Below are 20,364 nucleotides of genomic sequence, written 5' to 3'. Positions count from 1 at the left end.
TCTCCAGATTATATTCCCTCCCTCACACTTTTATCCTCTTTCTTTTTCTGGGTTTGCCTCTATCTGTCTGTCTTCTCCAATAATACTGACAAGCACACATTGCTTCTTTAGACCCAACAAGAGTCTGACAGGTTTGTTTCGGTCCTTGTCTGAACACAGTGTTGTAAACTGTGAGAAAGCTGCATTACTGTCTGGACAAAATGTCTCCATGTCCACAATGTTTCTTTTGACAGCAGTGATGTCCTGCACCCATTTCAATATATTGCAACACGAGACATGCACATTTACCGTGGCCTTTCCGCATGTTTTTTCCTTTGCAGTGTTGCAATACACATTTAAATGTTTAAAGCCCTATTTGACTGGTTCAAACTGACAGGAAGGATAACACAAATAACAACTCTTTGCTACCATGGTGAGCAGAAAAGCATCTCAGAATGCACAACACATGGAATCTGAGGCTACAGTGGGGACAGGATCACTGAAAGTGGGCAGTTGAAGATTAAAAAAAAAAAGATTGGTAAAAATTACTGACCAAAATCTTGTAGACTGTCTGGTAATAATTACATTACCCCAACCCCTTATATACAGCTAATCCAATCTGGAGGCTTTCAATTATTATTTTTTAAAATTATTATTACATGATTGGTCTCCATGCCCCATTTTCGACAGGCCCTGTACAAATGTGTAGCTAAGTTTAGACAGACTCCTGCTGACAGACACTGATATTTCCACCACCTCAGTTTATACAGGTTTCATTCTGCTGCCCTGTAATGGCCTACTGTAAAGGTCCAGTCCTTCTCTAATTACATAGCAGCCAGAGAGTAGCTCTCGATAAGCATGTCTCTTACTGTGAGAGCACTGACCTGCTAATCTAACTCACTTTGATACTTACAGGTTGCCAGCCTCCGGCTAATACATTGTGAAAATTCTGATTCCCTTGTGACCTAAAAAGAAAAAAATTGAGGTTTGAGTAAACGGGGCAACTTGAAAGTTTTTCTGAAAGATTGATTTATCAGTGTTCAACTGAAATGAACAACTGTTCATTCTTTAATGGTTTTCTATTAGATTACTTAAATCTAAATGGTGAAACTACCTAGCTGGTGTTGTTATTTAACAAATTAAAACATAAATAGTTGATACGATGAAATGGTCAGAGATAAAGCTGTTTCTTTATTTTTTCTGCCGTGTGTGAGAGAGAAAACCCTAGAAGATTGTCTCTTTCTTAAGGTAAGAAAAACACTAAGAGCCAATGATGCGATTTTAGTTGTTTTCCCATCTTCAGCTTGTCCTTAGACCCTTACTGTTAGGGAAAAAAGCGTTCTTCAAGGGTTCATCGAGGGTTCTTCAGGGGTTCTTTAAGGGTTCAATAGATATTTAAGTAAGGAATAACACACAACAGACCATGCTGTTAAAGGAAAATAATGCACGCCGGGGTGGTTTGATGCGGTACAACACGTAAGCAGATTGCCGATATCCCCCTAAGTGCATTATTCTCGTGTAACAGCATGGTCTGAAATGCGTTATTCTGCTTATACCACAGCCATTTGCCAACGATTACAATCTTTAACTTATTAAAGAACAACATATTGCACATTGTAATGTTTTTTATTTAGATTTAATCTCATGAAACGTCCAAGAGACAAGTTCCTGTTCTCACTAATGTTATAGCTGCGATAAACAGTCATTCCCTCCCCAGCCTCTCTCTCTCTCTCTCTCTCTCTCACACACACACACACACACACACACATACACACACTAAAAGCACAGCCTGTCACTTCACCAAGAAAATGGAAAGTGTAACCGAGACCGAGAGCACTTACAACCAAGACTCATAACCAAGCACTTACAACCAAGACTCAACTTCCATAAATGCTAAATAAATGTCTCCTCATAAAAAAAAATGTCACCACATCAACAATTATAAGAATTACTTTGTTGAACAACACATTTTTAAATGTATTTTTTATCATTAGACTTATTTGGAGCATCTGCTGTACAAGCCCTTGAGTATTTTACAATAGAAATAATAACATATTAGAATGAGCCGATTCATATTAACCTGTCGTTCATGTTTCAGCCAGAACTACCTGTGTTGTTATACAGAAATAATGCACACCTTCTGACCAATCAGATTCGAGCAAATGAGGGACTTGGAACTCTTTCTCATAGGTAAACACTCTGTTGTAAGGTTCTACACAGAACCTAGAGACCACCGCAGATCCTTTAAAGATTCTTAATCATCTGTTTATATTACAACAGTTATTGATTTCTATAGCTTTACTGTAATTACTCTTCAGTATTCTGCCTGTCAGACTTGCTTTTTGGTTTTGTCTAGCTTGACTTGGTCTAAACAAATGCCTTGATTATCCCAGTTTGTGTAATGTCAATGATTTTACAGTCAAGCATCAAGATAATGTAAAACTTTAGCTGCATCAGCTTGAGAATAATTAGCGTTCCTCTGCGTTTGATTTTTCGGAATTAGCTGGAATCCTTAGTGAAGCCTCATTATATCCCGTTCAGTTGAAATCCACTTGCCAGAGCGTGGATGAGACATAATCACTTCATATGGGCTTAATATTGCTTAATACTGCTTATTACTCCATATGGACAGAGTGGATGCCAAGTTTTACAAAACGTGCAAAATACCTTCAACCATTGAAAAAAAATTATCGCAAAAAGACATTTAGCTTATGAGGTTTTGCAGATGTTTCTTCATCATCAATAAACAAAAATGGTCTACAGGGTAGGTTAAGATATTAAGAGTAAAAATAACAATCTGCAGCTTTCTTTTACATCCAGTTTTGTATGTTAGGAAAGTTTTATAGTAGAGAATCATATTTCTTTGTACCCATTTAAAATCAATTTCAATGTGCACTAAGCTGTACATTCTGTCTTATTTACATGGCAGTCAAGATTTTTTTAAAAATCTTTTTTTTTCCTGAAAATGTGAAAGACAGCCAAGCAAAAACCTCAACAAAATAAATTCAACCCCTAGCCACGGTTGCATATTTATAAACCTGTGACATGAGCCCCTCATTTGCATTTCTCATTGTCTGATTTTCCTAACCAAGTGGTTTAAAAATGTCAGTTTTTTAAGCTTGCAAGCTGTCGCAGTCATTTTAATTCCTCAGTGTTGTCAGATGTGTTGATGCTCAATCCTTCAGCATAAACACCAAATCACAATCAATAAACATCACTCTTGCCTTTATCGTTAATTCTCACCTTCCGGATGACCCAGGTGCCAAATGAGAAATGCAATAATTAGTGTGCCTTAGTGATGTTACTGTGTAATTAAAACATTGATGAGCTGATCAATTAATGTTACTTTAGGGAAGATAAAGCCATGGGCTCGTGCTTGGATCTATGCCATTAGTATCCTTACAATGTGTTGAAATAACTGTGCGTATAAGGGAGGTCAGTATGCCAGTCAGTTAAGCCTTCTCGTTGCCTTGGTAATATCCTTGTCCAGAAGTAGTTCTTGGAAGGAACACACCGGCTTAAATGTGTTTCTAGTGGCAAGACTAGAAATCGGACTGAGCTTGTCAGACTGAGCCTTTGTCTCAGAAACACATGCATTTCTGATGGATGGACATTAGCCACTTCATAATCCCTATTTCCTTCTCCTAGTCTTTTCAATAGAAATGTTTCTGTACATCATAGACACACTGTCTGCACTTACACTTTGCCTTTGTTTGCAGAAATGTATTAGGTTGTATTTCAATTATTTGCTATAAAAAAGATCTTCATGGCCATGAAGTATTATTAATCTGGCTCAATTTGGGGTAAAAACTTGCGACCCTGGCCACCGTCATTAACTGTCCTGTCCACTGCTTGTCCTCTACTGAAAATGTTCATAGAGCGAGCATGGGGCAGTGTGAGTCCTGCCCCAGTGGTTGTTGCAGTGGTTGTCTTATATCTGTTATACTACTGGTCACTCAGAGAAGGTAATTAGTATTTCAGCTGAATTTACAATATATGGAGTTTTCAATGAGGACTTTATGAGGATTAACTTTTGTTGAATGACTGATATCCTTGAAGGATGATCCTTCACTGCTTTTGAGTCTGGTTCCTCTCAAAGTGTCACTGCTGGTTTGTTCATTACGGATCTAAATCTACTTCCTGTTTTCTGTAAAGCTGCTTTGTGACAATGCGCTACACAAAACAAATTGAATTGAATGGGAACTGGTATTTGGAAACAGCTTGCCATTATTATATAATTGCTTCAGCAGGCGTTTTTTTTGGCTCTGCCTGTTAATTGGAGACAAGTTTTTTTTGTCCCTGTTTTGGTGTATAAATGATAAAAATAATTTTGATGGTTTTGTGATTACATTAATTGAGCGTGCATGCCAGGACAGATGGTATGTGGATTGGAGAGGCGGCAGTATTTTGTATAAGCAGGTAAAAAAATCTAATTAAACCCTCAGATCCACACAAACTCTAACCATTAACCAGATTTTTATGAGAAATGTAGAAGATGTTTTTTTTTTTTAGCAATAACTGGCCCAAAAGCAATATATTTTTTAAAAACACTCCAAATGAAGATCACTTGAGAAATAGTTTTGTTTAGCAAACTCTCCAAGATGGATTTTCTAGGCTTATCTTACAACAAACAAGACTTCCAGCCAGGATTTGTAGCACTATCAGAGAAACAGCCTCTCTTAATCTTAATTCAGTCCTGCCTGTGCAATTATCAGAATGGTATTTGGTGTGATTAAAGAAGGGGCTTAGATCAAATGGACTGGACAATGATTTTTTTTTTTTTTTTTTTTTTTTTTTAAAAGAGAGCACTGTTGGTGCATCATCCCTGCCAGACTTGGTCTCAATGATCAATCAGATTCTACAAGGAGTGCAACACACAGATCATACACCAGCATGTGTCCTTAAGGCTGCTGGGGTTTGACTGATCACATCATTTCTCTTCCTTGGTTAAAGAAGTTGATTGTCAAGCCTTGGGCTGTGGAGCCCAAACTACATAATTTCTGTATTGTTTTCTTCTGATGCATCGTCCTCCTTCCCTTGCGGACTCCTGAATTTCTTTGGGAGCTGAAAGGATGAAATATAGTAGCAGTTGTTGGAGGTCATTGTAGAGTGTTATTCTGCCAGGCAGCAGTATGTCTATCTCTCTATAATAAGCCATACAGTCAGCTCCAGAATTATAAGCCCCCTTGGCAAAGATGGGTAAAAAAAAAAGATTATGGTTTGTGGTTATTTAGCTTTAACCACAACCTTTAGTACCTTCTAAGTGAATTTAGCTGAAGAATGTTCCCATTTATATTTTCCATTTTTAAGTTCACCTGAGAATTTACGACCGCTAAAGTGGTCATCCATAACTTCCTTTTTCAATGGGGGATAAATAAGAAGTGACACAGATGCCAAATTCCCTTTAATCAACGTGGGGAAGATTACAGTATACATAAACGCAATAAGACAGAACTGTGTCATAATTCAGGTAATGGCTATAATAATGGTTTTTGCCATTATTAGAGAATTAATCCTGAAGTTTAAGAAAACCAGTGCTGGAAAGAAGCTGCCTTCTTTATTCCCCACCACAGTGAGGGGGCACTATGGTTAGAGATGCAAAAATTTCTCCATGGGTCACAGTTGGAGATTCACCAAGTTTCCAAATCTGCCGTTAGAAACAGCCTCAGTCTTAACAAACTGTTTCGAAGGTGTTCCAGAAGAAATCCTTACAGTTCATCCAACCACAAACGTAAGCGCCTGGAGTTCACTAGATGCTATTGGCTGGAATTGGGTTCTATGATAAAAATGGTTGGCATAAACAGAAGGATGGTTATACAGAAATATCGTAAGTATGGTGGCAGATCTGTGACCTTGTAAGTATATGGCATCATAGACTTGGCATACATGAAGTACCAGGGGATTTTTTTTTAAATCTGAAAATCTGGTTGCCTCTGTGAAGAAGTTATAACTGGGTCATGGTTAGATCTTCCAGCAAGACCAAAGACATTGACCATGCATCAGTGTCCATAAAAATCAAGCTATTGACATGACCACACCAGGCCCCTGACCTAAACCCCAGTGAAAACTTGTGGGGTGAGCTGAAGAGGAGAGTCTGTAAGACAGGATCTAGAACCCTGTAGGATCTGGAGAGATTCTATACTGAGGAGTGCTCAAGAACATTTGTAATTACTTTTCATTACTTCAGTTATTGTCAATACTTATTTGCATCCTAATTGTATTTTTATGCTGCGTAATTTCATTCAAATTACATTTGAATGATTGCATTAGCTTATTATTTAACTTTAATATCCAAGAAAGCAATAATTATGAGACTACACAACCATGAATGTACTGTAGATAGAACACGAAATAACACCAGAACATCGATCAACATGTGTTTCTGTAAATGGGTGTCAATGCTGTCTGGAAATTCACGTTGCAAATTTATATTTGCGGGTGGACTAAGTAAAAAAATGAGCTTTTATACTGCAGGTGCACATAAAAACCTCCCCTACCAAGCTGGGTTATTATGGGCCCTGTATTGCACAGCAGGCTGTAGTAATGGCCCCAGACTCTCCAGTGCCATCAACTGAAGTGCTTCTAGAGCTAGCATTACCTTCTCCGCAGGTTCACTTTCAGACTGCAATTCAAATCGGACACATTGTCCAGGATGTTTTTTTTAAAGCTTTCTTTTTTTTACCCCACATTGTTCAAGATTTTTTTGTTTGGTTTTTTTTTTGTTTGTTTGTTTCTCCAAAGCTGTTTAGTCAGCTGAATGATGATCGATGATGAACCACAATGAACTTTATGTGGTTTTTATTATGGAAGCACAGTTGAACTCATAGTAATCTCAGTAGCAGTGTAACATTATGGGTTAAGCCCCTATGTTCTTACTCCAGACACATTTTCAATGTTACCAGCAATTGCGTCAGGCAGTACCAGTGAACTTCTAATGTGAGATGGACACAGAATTGGGCTCTAATGAACCACAGAAAATGGATTTGAATGCACAGAGACTCATGGGTATTTAGTCAGAGTGCAAAATGACTATATTTTGTGGGACATGTTTTCTTGTAATCTTGGTTTTCTTTATCACCATCTCACTATATCAAAGCATTATTGGTATAATATTTTATAATTGATAAACCATTTGATTTAGTAGAAGTTATTTTCATGCAATACTGCACTCTTTCATTTAAATGGTAATGGTTACTTCTGAGAGTCTGGCTATTAATTCTATCTGTAAGAAGTCTTGCTGGAGACAAAAATAATCAAAAATCTCAAAAACAAATTCAGATTAAATTGTAGAACTGTGGAGAAGTTTTTGAAATCCTTATATTTCTAACAAACAGTGGATATAAAAAGTCTACACAACATATGTTCTGTGAAGCATGGTGGTGGCAGCATCATGCTTTGCTCAAAGTCTTGGAATGGTCAGTGAGAAGCCAGATCTCAATTCCATAGAAAAACCGCGGATTAACGTAAAGAGGGCTATACACAGTGATGGCAGTCTGATGGAAATTGAACTTTTTTGCAAGGGAGAGTTGGATAAAATCCAGGCCTGGAAGTCCTGAAGTTGATATAGTATATACTTATTCTCAAAGCCTCACAGCTGTAATTAATGCAGATCGTGCTTACAACACCACCCCGGCATGGAAGATATTCCTATAACAGCACAGCCTGTCGTGTATTATTCCTTACATGTGGGTCACCCATTCTTCAAGACTCCAGTCTTACATTTAGAAAAGGTACTAAATGCCTGAGACAACACAAACTTAAATAGATATTAATTATTATTGTGATACCATATCAACAAGACAAGGAGAATCGGTATTTCCATAAAAAGATGCATTTACCTGGCATTACCCTCCAACGATCTGGCACTACCCTCCAACAATGCTGAATAGTGTTGCAATTCTAACTGCTGGTTTTGTCCATTTTGTCACTGAATCTGGCTACTGTTGCTGCCCAGCTCTGAAAGGCCATGGGTGTAATTGGCTTATGGTGTACAATCCCGGCTTGAAGCATGCCTAGGGCCTCTCCAGAAGAAGAAAAAAATCACAGATAATGTTCCCGCATAATGTAGTGTTAGCTATCAAATACTGGAATTGTCTTTGAGCCATAATAGTAATGAATTTTCAGAGTAGGACCACTGACAGACATTTAATTAACCCCAAAACCTAAAACCATACAGTAAGCCTCAGGAGTTACAAAAGGTAATTTAGCCACTCAATGTTTGAACCAGTGGTTATTGCTGTATGTGAAAGGCTTGACATGTAGTCCACGCATTTAACCTATCAAGGGCAAATGGGTGGCCATCATTCTTACCTTGACTTGCTTGCCTCAGGCATGTGTTGGACTCAAGTGTAGTGGGACGCTCCTGTCCATTCCTGTATTCATTATGTGACCTGCATTTAATGTGTGGGAAAATATAGGGTTTTATATGTTTCCAGCTCATACAGCATAGTCAGTAAGAGCTGTAGAATAATGGTGATTATAGATAATGATTCATAATGTAGGGAAATTGGTGTGCCCATCATTACACCCACGAAAGCATTTTCATTTAGTCCAGCTAGGATTTCGTCGAGCATTGATTCCGCTGTCTCTGTAATTTATTAGGTGTTTTTGTTTTGTCGTCATTCCTGCAGAACTCGCAGGTTCGATTTAGGCTTAATTAACATCTTACTGTTGTAGCTGTTGTTGTTGCTTTCCTTCAGCAGTTCTTGATTTTTTTTTCCTCTGTTGGGGCGTAATGACATGGTAGAACGACCTGATTACAAAAAAAAAAAACATGTACACCCTTCGAAAATCTAGCATTTTTCTAGGGAGAATGTATGGAGGTTCTATGTAGAGCTGTACACAGAATGATTCCCTTTCAGACAGGGTTCTTAGTAGAACCATTTGGAAAGCTACAGTAAGAACCTTTAACTTTCCAAAGACACATGTGAGCATGTAATGCAAAAGTGTGTGGGCTAATAATGCTAGCATTTGCTAGAGAATCTAGTATGTATAATCAATACATGTAGGCAAAGAACTGCCTACTTTCAGAGGCAGTTTGACTGACATGCAAGATGTCCAACCACAGCCCTTTTGGCAGCATGTAAGATTTTGTTTACTCTCTTTCGAAAATAAACTCTGCTCCGAAATGCCCATTATGGCACGGTCTTCAATAAAAGGTCGTGTTTAAACCTGGTGGACAAACGTACAGTTAGCCAGTCAGATTGCAACTTTCAAGATCCTGAAGCTCGTAGCCAGAAAAGTGTACAAAAGCTATCAGACACTCACACTCACACAGAGCTGAGACTGTTATACTAGTGACTTCCATTATGTCTTAGTTATAATGTCATTTAGAAGTAGCGGACGTCCCGGTGTGCCTTTCTGAGCATGTCACAGTATAGTCAGTACGTCAAAAAGACCCATCATAGAGAGCCTGTAATTATAGAGAGCCTGTCACACTTTCAGTGTCATGTGACCTGTGTAGCAACAAGTAACTGAATGGATATGCACTCGATTGAACCAGTCACTGTACCTTGTCCTTATTCTTTTTATTGAATATTTATGTATTATTTATTTATTTTATTTTCTCCTCTTTGTTGTTAATCACATTGTCGTATGGCTAAGTTTTTTTTTTTTAATCTTTAAACACTTAATTTGTGTTAAAATGAATAATGAATGAATGAATGTTTATTTGGAATCAATAGATTTTTTTTTCCCTGATATTTTCTTGCCTCATTTGTACAAGCTCAAACACAACATAGTTGTTTTTACCTTGCTGTGGCAATTTTCTCTATTGCCATTCGCTTTCTCTTTTCAGACGGTGGCATCTGTGATTTGTTTGAAGCAACAGTTCCACATGTGTTTACTGAGCTGCTCACGCAGGCTTCTGTTTTGTGGGTGTTCTGTGTTACTGTTTGTTCTTACTGGAAGGGAACAGACGTCTTCTACTTAGAGCATACGCTAAGGATTAATTAAGAACAATAAGAGCAATATTTAATGAAGCAGAATGATATATTTGTCATTTTATCCGGAACTCTCTCTTAAGTCTTTAACAGCTCTTTTCCCGGTTGTGTTTTTCGCCTTTTCTTTCTCAGTCGTATAGATATTTTGATTTGTGGCAGAAAATATGTTTATTTAATGTCTCTATTTTCAACCAGGGAAGGCAATTTACCCAGAGAGCAATACATAGTCTGCCCTTTCCTGATCACTGAACCACTCGGGGGACCTCTGGGTAACTGACCTCCCTGTGAACCCTTGAATCCAACCTGATGTAAAATATGCCGTTTTTAGAATTTCTCCCTCTCCGGTAGAAAAATGCTTTTTCGAAAGCTACCTCTGGAAGAACATTTCATAACATAGGTTGTGCTGCACAGTTCTTTCACACATATGGATAGAATTCAATTCTCTGTCCCAATCCACACAATGCGCACTAGGTAGTGTATTTAAATACTAATGACACCTATGTATATTTCATATGGGAGTATGTAGTTAGGGACACAGCCAAAGTATTTGCAACTTTAATACAGAAGTGTTATGAGAATTAAATAACTATATTTTGCATGTGAGTACGACTGTCACAGTTACTGAGTACTGGATGAAAGAGCAAATCCTCTCACTCTAGCTACCATCAGTCGTTTAGCTCTCCCTGTGACTGCCTGATCGAACATCAGTGCCTGTGCAATGCCAATCCCATGCTCATTCTGCACTATCATAAACAGCACATAATCGGAAAAATAAAGGAATAACCGAACATTAGCTAGCTAGCAAAAAAATATAAGGAGAAAGCTAGTTAAATTATAGTGTAGAGAAAAAAAAACAGCCTGGTTGTTTCGGATGTTTCCTGGTTGTTTACTTGTTGTTTTCTTATTTATGTTCTCTCTGTATTTTAGTATCTTTCTAGCTAGTCAAATAAGTTTGGCACAAACCATATCTGCTAGCTAAAACTGTAACCAGAGTATTAAAAGACACATCAGAGGGCTCACACTCTCGCTCTCGTCCGATATAATTGAGTTTGAAATACAAAAAATATGGAAAAACTCACCAACACCTCCTGTTAGTTGGTACCAGTTCATTACCAGTGAGTTATCTATCCTCTAACTTCTCAACTGGGTTATGATACAAACTCGCAAATAAATGCTTTGCCTGTTCAACAAAGAAAAAGAAGCTAAAAGTTCATCAATCGAAGACTTTTTTCCTTCCTAAGTATAGTATCAGATTACTTCACTCTCTCAATCCTGTTTGCTTTGCTTGCTCTCTCACGCTCCTGATTGGTTGCCGGCTCTTGTCTGTCACCATGTAGCTGGACTTCTTTCATGCCTTAAGTGATGATGTTTGACGTATCTGAGCTGTTTTTTTTTTTTTATTTATTAATTTTTTATTTAGCAGTATGTGTTATGGGTTAATACTGAGGTCCATTAAAATCTACACTAGATATTTAGCACACAGCGCTATTTCATCCCTGCCGAACCTCATGTGCGAGCTCAAGCTGTCTTTTAACCTTTTCAGAATAACAGAAGTTCAGATATTTTATTTCTGCATGGTTGTAAAAAAACTAAAATAAAAATAAATGAGTGAATTAATAGTTTCTCCCTGATAGGATTTAATGACAGTCCCATGTATAAAGGCTGCTAACTGGTAGAAGCTTGTGTAGGCTACTGACATTTTTTTTGTTGTTGTGCAATTATATATAGCTAGTATACAGTATATCCACCCCTCCAGCCACATGTGTTACTCCAAAGTGGCCCACCTACCAATAAAATTGAATAGCCCCGCTGTACACACTACTCTCTCCCCTCCCCCTGCAGTTTGGCTATTATCCGGTGTTCTGTCGTGTTTTATAGTGTGGGTGGACTTGTTGTTCTCATCAAGAGGACAATGTTGCAGCCGGATCAATATATACCAGTTGGGATGCTGGATAGTTTTGTGGTGTGCAGCTCATATCATCATACCTCAGAGTAGCACATGAGAATATTTCCTTCAGCATCAGATGAAATCAATATCCAGTGGGTTTGGAAAGTATTGAGACCTCTTTCATTTTTTGCATACTTTCTCATGAATTTTTTAAAATTGATTAAATTGACTTTTTGCCCATCAATCTATACACAATAACCCATAATCGAAAGCTGAAATCTCTCATTTAGATAAGTATTCAGTCCCTTTTTTCACTACTTTGTAGAAGCATCTTTAGCAGCAATTGAGTCATCTTGGGTAAGTCTGTACAAATTGCACACCTGGATCTGGCCATTTTCTTCCATTCTTCCTGGCAGATCCTCTCAAGCTCAATCAGATTGGGATGGGGAGCATCTGTAAACTGCCATTTCCAGGTCTCTCCGCAGATATACCATGTAGTTCATGTATGTGCTTTGGCTGTGCCACTGAAGGACAATCAGAGGCTCGTCCGAAGCCACTCCAACATTGTCTTGGCTGTATTCGGGTTGTTGTCAGACTGAAGATATGTGCATTCTGGGGCAGATTTTCTTCATGGACTTCTCTGTATTTGGCTGCATTTATCCTTCCATCCATTCTGACCAGACTTCCCGTACCTGTTGCTGATTAGTAACTCCATAGCATAATGGTACCACTGCCATGCTTCACTGGTAATGAGCAGTAATGAGCAGTGATTTTCGCCAGACATAATGCTTGGACCTTAGTACACCGAGTTCTATTTTTGTCTCATCAGACCTGAATCATTGAATGGGAACATTCAAAGCTTTCGAAATTGTTTTATACCTTTGCCCAGATCTATTTTCTCAACACAATTTGATCACAGAGGTGTGTGCAGAGTACCTTGGACTTCATGGCTTCATGCTTTTCAGTCGGACATGCACTGTGAATTGTGGGACCTTATACCCAAGTGTGTGCCTTTCTAAATCATGTTCAGTCAATTGCATTTGCCCCAGGTGGACTCCAGACATGTTCTAGAGACATCTCAAAAATATTCAAAGCAAAGAGGATGCACCTGAGCTCGACCTGGAGTGCCAAGGGTCTGAATACATAGCTAAATGAGATATTTCAGCTTTTTTATGTTTAATAAATTTGCAGACATTTCTAAAAATGTTTTTGCTTTGTTATTATGGATTTTTGTTTGCAATTTGATGGCCAAAAAACTCACTCCATTTTAAATTGAATATATTATGCAATATTTTACAATACCAAACTCACTGTAGTTCCTAATTCTGCTTTGACTCTTCTCTTCATATAATGAGACCATGTTTGAAAAGCAGATCTTGTTACTGGTAGGTATTTCACCACACAAGGCATTTTATAGGCATGTCTTCTTTCCTTTTTGTGCATTCAAATTCTACCCTTTAAAATGTCCATTATAAAAGCATCATTCTGCTTCTCTGTAAGAATTCTTGCATGCAGTGTCACCTGACCCCCAGCTACTCAGCTCCAATCTGCAATTGTTCCTTGTAGAATAGCTAAAGAAACAGTTTGTGTCTGCCATGCTTTGCACAGAAATGTCACCACTCATGAACTTTGCTGCGCACAGTGCCTCTGATCCACGTCTCTCTCTGAATGTCTGGAGTCTTGGAGTGACATTTGCAAAGTTCTGCCATCCAACATCCAGCCATCTATTTCATCTTGCTGTTCTTTCAGCCTGGATTCAATTACTGATGATGTCGTGAAAGAGTCATTACAGAGTGATGAAAAAGCATGTGGTGAACTTGAGGGGACTTACCGTGTGTGTGTGTGTGTGTGTGTGTGTGTGTGTGTGTGTGTGTGTGTGTGTGTGTATATATATATGTGTGTGTGTGTGTGTGTGTGCATGCTCAGTGAAATGAAGAAAAACAGTGGGAGGATGAAGCATGCAAGAGATAGCCAAATGAAAGGCAAGGGAATACACTGCCATCTTCAGTTTTGTGATGCTACTGTATAAGTAAGGAATAAAACACTTCAGGGTGTGCTGTTATAGGAAAATAATCAACCACACTGTATGATGTGATGCACCCAACACAAACCTGAGTTACTGTTAGCACCCTGAAGTTGATTATTTTCCAATAACAGCACATTCTGAAGTGCTTTATTCCTCTAATATCACACTAATTTGCCAACACTGACAATTATTTTATTTATAGTTCTTTATAGTTGCATTTAATATTATGGAACATCCATAAAACAATTTATCACTTGCTTTATACTAGCCATAAATAGTCATTCCCTCACCAGCCTCTCTTTTGTTCTCTCTGGAAGTTAATAAGACAAATAAAATACACCTTGTCATGTTACCAAGAAACTGCAAAGCACTCCGTCCTGAAGACTTTCCCTTGTCGGCAAAATTAACGGTTTTAGCTCTGCCTTTTCAAAAGCGCTGACACGGGAGACTCCTTCCATAAGTGCTAAATAAACAAATCTTCACAGAAACAAAAAAACTTAATCATATCAACATATAGCACACATTTTTCACTCCGTTTATGTAAATCGTCTGCCACACAGGTCCCTGGGTAACTGTTAGTTAAACTTGATCCTGAAAATCGTGGGCGCGTGTTTCGCTTGAAACTTGCAAATGTGCATGAATTAAACGTCAACGTTTACAGATTATAGCAGCGACCCAGTAACGAATTCTCTCAGACTTTAGATTGTAAAAGAGTCAGCAATTTCGGTGGAACCTGGCAGAAGCTAGCCGAAGATAGCTTGAAACGCAAAATCTAAACAAATACAGTTCGTTTTGGTTTTGCCTCCAAAGCCACGCCCTCAAATCACATGCCCACGTTAAATGGCTGAACGCTACAGGGAGCATTGTGTCAGGTAAGTAGAAATGGCTTCCCGCACTGATTGGTCGAATGTTGGTGGTTTACGTTATTTGTTTTCTCTCCCGTTTACAGAACCTGCATTTTATTGTGAGAACTCGTGACTTAAAAATTGCTGACCAGCCTTTAAAGGGAGAAAAAAACCAACACCACAACAACACATTTTCATGAAAAGTGTGACGATATGAGTATTCTGAAGCCGCTCATGCTTGGTCAGCCACACCATGCCTCACTGGGGTAGCTGATTCAGTTTGGATTGTCACGTAGTGAACGAGTGCTTTACAATCAACTCATTGACTGCTTTTCTTTTTCACGTTTGACTGCTTGATTTGTTGAATCTCTCAGGCGTACGATGGTATACAGCTGTATGATACACAATCACTCTGTCAGCCCGGCTTTTGATACATCTTTATCTCTACGTTAATATTTATCTTTCTCCTATGCCATTCTTCCTTCATTATTCACATCCTCATTTCATTAAACATTGCTCTGCTGTTCATTTTAATATCGAACAACCTGCTGTGTTCAGCATGACATTTATTCCTTCTCTAACTCCATTGCTCTAACTACATCATTTCTTCATATTTTTCTCAATCAGCACAGTAAATATGTTGTTCTGTTGATTTATTTTTGTACAGTGAGAAAAAAAAATGCAGAAAGAAAAAGAATTTTTTTTCCATCTCTGAAACAAATGTGAAGGACAGAATCCTCCAGAAGGGATTACAAAGATAGGATGAGAATTAATGAGGTTTGCTGTCTCACCAAGCGTTTTTTTTTTTTTTTTTTTTTCCTGCCACAGATTTACGGCAGGTGCACCGGCAGTGACTCCTTAATGACTCGAGGAAATTAATTGGCCTGAATTACCTTTTCCGTAATTCCGAAGCCTTTTTTTTTTTTTTTTTAATATATTTATTTACACCTTCCTCTTTCCTAATGACTGTGTCACTTTGACTCAGGCTGAGTGGCACTTGTTCCTGCATAAACATCCATTTAGAGTCATCAGTATGACATCGCACTGTTCATGAATGCGTCTACTCTTTGGCGACGTCGGTCCTGAAGAGGGATCATGGCGAGAAATGTGTTTCGGCTGGGCAGAGTCTCCTGGGACAGTATGGCACGATTTCTGCTAGTGTCTGGCTTCCTTAAAAATGTATTATTGCCGATCATATTTAATCTGGAATTCCTCAAAACACAAATGCACAAAAAAGTCCATTTTGCCACTGTTAATCTCTATTGTTCTGCTTGTTGGTGCCAGATGGGCTCGTTTGAATATTTCAGAAACTGCTGATCTCCTGGGATTTCCACACACAATAGTCACTAGAGTTTACACAGAATGGTGCGAAAAACAAAAAAATATCTAGCGAGCATCAGTTCTGGGGGCGGAAACGCCATGACGATGAGAGAGGTCAGAGGAGAAGGGCCAGACAGGTTCGGGCTGAGAGTAAGTCAAATAATCACTCTTTACAACCGTGGTGAGCAGAAAAGCATCTCAGAATTCGATCTAGTGGACACGCTTGAGCAAATCTATAAAAGTTAGTGCACAAGTGTGACTTGTTTAACACTTCTTGATCCATGCATAATTCCATATGTCTTATTTCACAGTGTTAATATCTTCATTACTACACTAAAATGACAGAAAATGGTCAAAACAAGGGGTGTGTCTAAATGTTTGACTGAAAATGAACATTTTAAGGGAATCGCTTTTAACAGTGACAAGGAAAAACTCCGAGACAACATGAGGAAGAAAGTTCATCAAAATATTCTTTGCATTAATGGTATCTTTCTTGGGACAGAGATATTATTCTTCATGGTTTATCCATATGCTACAGACTCTGTATAAAGAGATCAGTTTTTTTTTAAATGGTGGATTATTCCTTTAATTCTGATGAATCATATTTTTTCTGACTGCATTTGCATATCCAGTCGCTGCCTGTAGGAATGTACCACTTGTTGCGCTTGATTTTGCAGTCGACTTGTTGTGTGTGTGAAGGGACGACACTACTGTTAGTCTAGAGGAATGGAGAGAGCGCTCTGGCTCCTTCCCCCTCCCTCTCTCTTTCTCTCTCTCTCTCTCTCTCTCTCTCTGTCTACCTCTCTCTCTCTCTCTCTCTCTCTCTAACAGATGGAAGGGACTAATAGCATAATTAAGTAGCCGCACCGGCGGTTCCTGTTTACTGCCTCGTTGCTAAGCACTGACATCAGCCAATCCGTCCTTCTCTCTCTCTGAACCTGTCCCCTCCCTCTCTCACTTATTCTCTCTCTCTCTCTCTCTCTCGCTCTCTCTCTACCTCCGTCTCCTCCTCTGTCTCTCTCCACTTATTCCAGTGGCTGGTGCTTGGACAGCCTCAGTGCATTTTGTAGCGCTTTGAGCAGAGCTCTGAGGCAGACGGCATGCTTACAGCTTGCAGTACCACTCCGCTGGCACTCTCCATGTAGTTGCAACTGCTTACTCTCATCTCACACACACACACACTTACACACACACACACACACTCACCCGGGCACCCACAGCATCGTGCTCCATCTCATCAGGGCTTTTCGTTTTCCTTTCTTCAGGGGCGTACTTTACACTTGGAGACCTTTAGAAGCTAGGTAGACAAGCAAGGTGGACATTTTTTGTAAGTTTTTTTTAGAAAAAAAATTCCTGACTTTTCCTTGAGTCGTTTGCCGATCTCTACACCCGCCCCGCCTCCTGGGGGGCGTCGCCCGCACGGCCGCATGCATGACACAGCGCCGAGGCGAAAAGCCCACCATCAGCATCCAGGAGCACATGGCTATTGATGTGTGCCCGGGCCCCATCCAGCCCATCAAGCAGATCTCTGACTATTTCCCCCGCTACCCGCGGGGTTTCCCTCCCACAGCAGCCCCGGTCCTGAGGCGCGCCGGCTCGCAGCGCTCTTCCTCCTCATCCTCGTCCTCCGCCCCGGCCACCGCCTCCTCAGCCACCGAAACGGGCCGAGAAAAGAACGACAACGATGACGACCTGGACCGGGCCTTCAGCGCCGCCTCCGCCTCTGCCTCCGCCTCCGCCCTGCCTCCACCCAGCAGGAAGGAGGAAGAGCCCGACATGGAGGGCTACGACTCGGACGACTCCAGTGAGTACTGATTGGCTGACTGTTCATTTTATATTTGTGTAGCCTGTCTGTCCTGTTGCTCATTTCTAGTAGTCTGGTATAATTTTAGATTTTAGAGATCCTCACTCAGATCTTCCATCAACTCCATCTGTTGATTCTTTCTTTAGCTATCTCTCCCTCTGTCTACTATATCAATATACATTTTAGTGCTTTTTCCTTGTATTCTCTGTCTATTATGTGATATTGATTTTTTGCTCTGATGGTTCTCATGTTCCCGTCTGTCTCTGTCTCTCCTTCCATCATTCCTGTCTCTTGTGCTGCTTTTGCGTCTACTCCCTCCACAAAGACAACTGTTGCAGCACCATTCCTCTGCCTTTCCTTCTCACTCCACCCCCCCTCCATAATTCACCAGCCATACCTTTCCAAGCACACAGTGACCGTTCTTGTTTTTAATTAGCCCTGATGAGTCACACTCTCGCAAGCTCCACTTGAGCTTCTGCTTGTGTAGTAGAAAGTGCCTGCGCTGGCCTGATGAAGCGGTGGGCGTGTGAGCTTTAGATACAGACGCTGTTTACATCAACACGGCGCCACCGTGCATGCTGCAGCACATAGAAGTGTTAGTTCTCACTATTGTGCGTCTGTTTGGGTCTGTGGGCCTGGACGTTGTAGAGTGCCAAATCTCAATGTTTTTTTGGGGTATTTTTCGCAGTTACTCATTCAACTGGTCTGAGTTGAACAGGATCTCGACGTAAGGTGTTTTCGGCTATCAGATGCTCTGTGACGAACTGTTACACAACATTGCCGGTCTGGCCTTTCAGCTCTAACTATGTCCAGGTCTATTTCTGTCGCATTTACTGTACAGTAGATACTTTGTATTGCACTTTTTTAATCAGAGGAATATAAACAGAAGACATTATTATCCGATTGTGGCAAGACAAGCTTTGGTTTGGCTTTAAGTTTTGTCATTTCGATGAATCGTTACTCAGTGCTCGCTGATCCGAACTGCTCTCACGTGCGAATAACTTTGCGTACACGCAATTCCTGACACCTTACGCCCAATTTTAATGACCATACTTGTTGATATAGCTCTGCACTTTCAGGTTGGCCGCCCTTACGCTCACTGTTAAATATAATGTTTGAACACAGTAAGTGTTCAAACAGTTTTATCAGCTAACGTATTATAAAACAGTTTGTTTGCTTTGATTGCCGTCATCAGTCGTGAAATACGTCCAGATCGCTGCCATCTGTTCGTTAGTGTGACATCACACACTAGGCTTACATCACATACAGGTAGTATCACGTGGTATCGTATGTTGGTATCGTTGCCTGTCATGCAGTACAAATAAATAAGCGCAGTATTGGACCAATACCAGTATTGGTATCAGTGCATCCCTAATTTTTATTAGCAGCTCTATTTATTATTATATAATGCTCAGTTCATAAAAATGGGACTGCAACCTGACTGAAGACATGCATGAGAAATGGCTCTAGTTTACAGCTGCAGGCAAAAACGTGTGTCCTGTTGATTACAGTAATAAATATGAATTGCTCTTATGTGGCCAGTGCAGCTTGTGCGTCCCCAGTAAATCAAATCCCAAATCAGATTAGCCCCAGAAGCTGCCATCCTCTAACTGCATGCTGTCTTTCATTCTGTGTGTATGTTTGAGCATGCTCAGGGGGAAAGTGTGTGTGTGTGTGTGTGTGTGAGGTCACTGTCCTCTCTGCATGTCCATGACAGAGCTCACCAAAGCGACTGCTGTTTACCAGACTAGAGATCAGCAGCATGTTTGCTTTAATTGCTGCCTTTATTAAGAACGCACTCACACATTAACACAAAAATACACTCCCTGCTCACCAGCACACACCTATGATTCACTCTGATTCACAGTTCACCTATTAGCAGCTGAGCAGACGGCCAAATCCAGAGTGCGTTGTGATATGCAAAATACAAATAAGCCTGTTACGCACATTTGCAAGGGCACATAACAGGGCCCGAGGCCCACGCGGATTTGAACAGAGCGGCTCCAAAACCGATCCACCGCTGAGAGATGTGGGTAATGCAACAGATGGATTTTGGAGCGACTTCCTTCCAAACATTTGGCGTCCAGCAGCTCTTATGTCGACAAACCGTTTTACAGGCTGCAGGAGATCACTGCTGTTTCATACACTGATTGCACTACAGATTGGGATGCTATGTTTGCTGTAAAACGGAAAAAAAAAAAAAAAATACAAGTCATGGTCTGTCAGATGCAGTGCAAATTAACGCAATTAATTAACCAGATGGAATAGTCACTAGATGAAGCTCTAATTTGTCACCAGGGAATGCTCTGTATTGTTAAACAGCAGTGTTAGTACAATGGGGCAATAAATTAGCATTTGGGCTGTCTGCTTTGGGGTTGCTCGGGTGAGATGGAAAATACCAAAATTAAATATTTAAAAGACTGTATCAGACCTGTCGATCTTTACACATTTTGCATAGGAGCTCTGTTGAATGTATTCCAAAATACACCAAAAGAACTGCCTTCGTTTCATAATAAAAAAACGGCAGATGAGCCAATCGACATTTGCGCAGGTGTTTTGAT

General features: G+C 39.9%; 1 protein-coding gene across 5 annotated transcripts in view; it reads left to right on the top strand.

The window, feature by feature from the left end:
- Positions 1-20,364, top strand: part of doc2b (double C2-like domains, beta) — a 149,357-nt gene that overhangs the window by 64,590 nt on the left and 64,403 nt on the right. For 4 of the 5 annotated variants that reach the window (XM_053230355.1, XM_053230357.1, XM_053230356.1 and 1 more), the window contains one exon: positions 17,570-17,803. In XM_053230355.1, coding sequence (XP_053086330.1) covers positions 17,570-17,803 — 234 coding nt within the window. Of the gene's footprint in view, positions 1-17,001; positions 17,804-20,364 lie in introns of those variants that run through there. The other variant, XM_026922275.3, reaches the window with a different exon arrangement.

The sequence above is a fragment of the Pangasianodon hypophthalmus genome, chromosome 27 (assembly GCF_027358585.1).
Source record: "Pangasianodon hypophthalmus isolate fPanHyp1 chromosome 27, fPanHyp1.pri, whole genome shotgun sequence".
NCBI lineage: Eukaryota > Metazoa > Chordata > Actinopteri > Siluriformes > Pangasiidae > Pangasianodon > Pangasianodon hypophthalmus.
The sequence above is the reverse complement of the archived record's forward strand: the minus strand, read 5'-3'. Positions and strand labels throughout refer to the sequence as shown.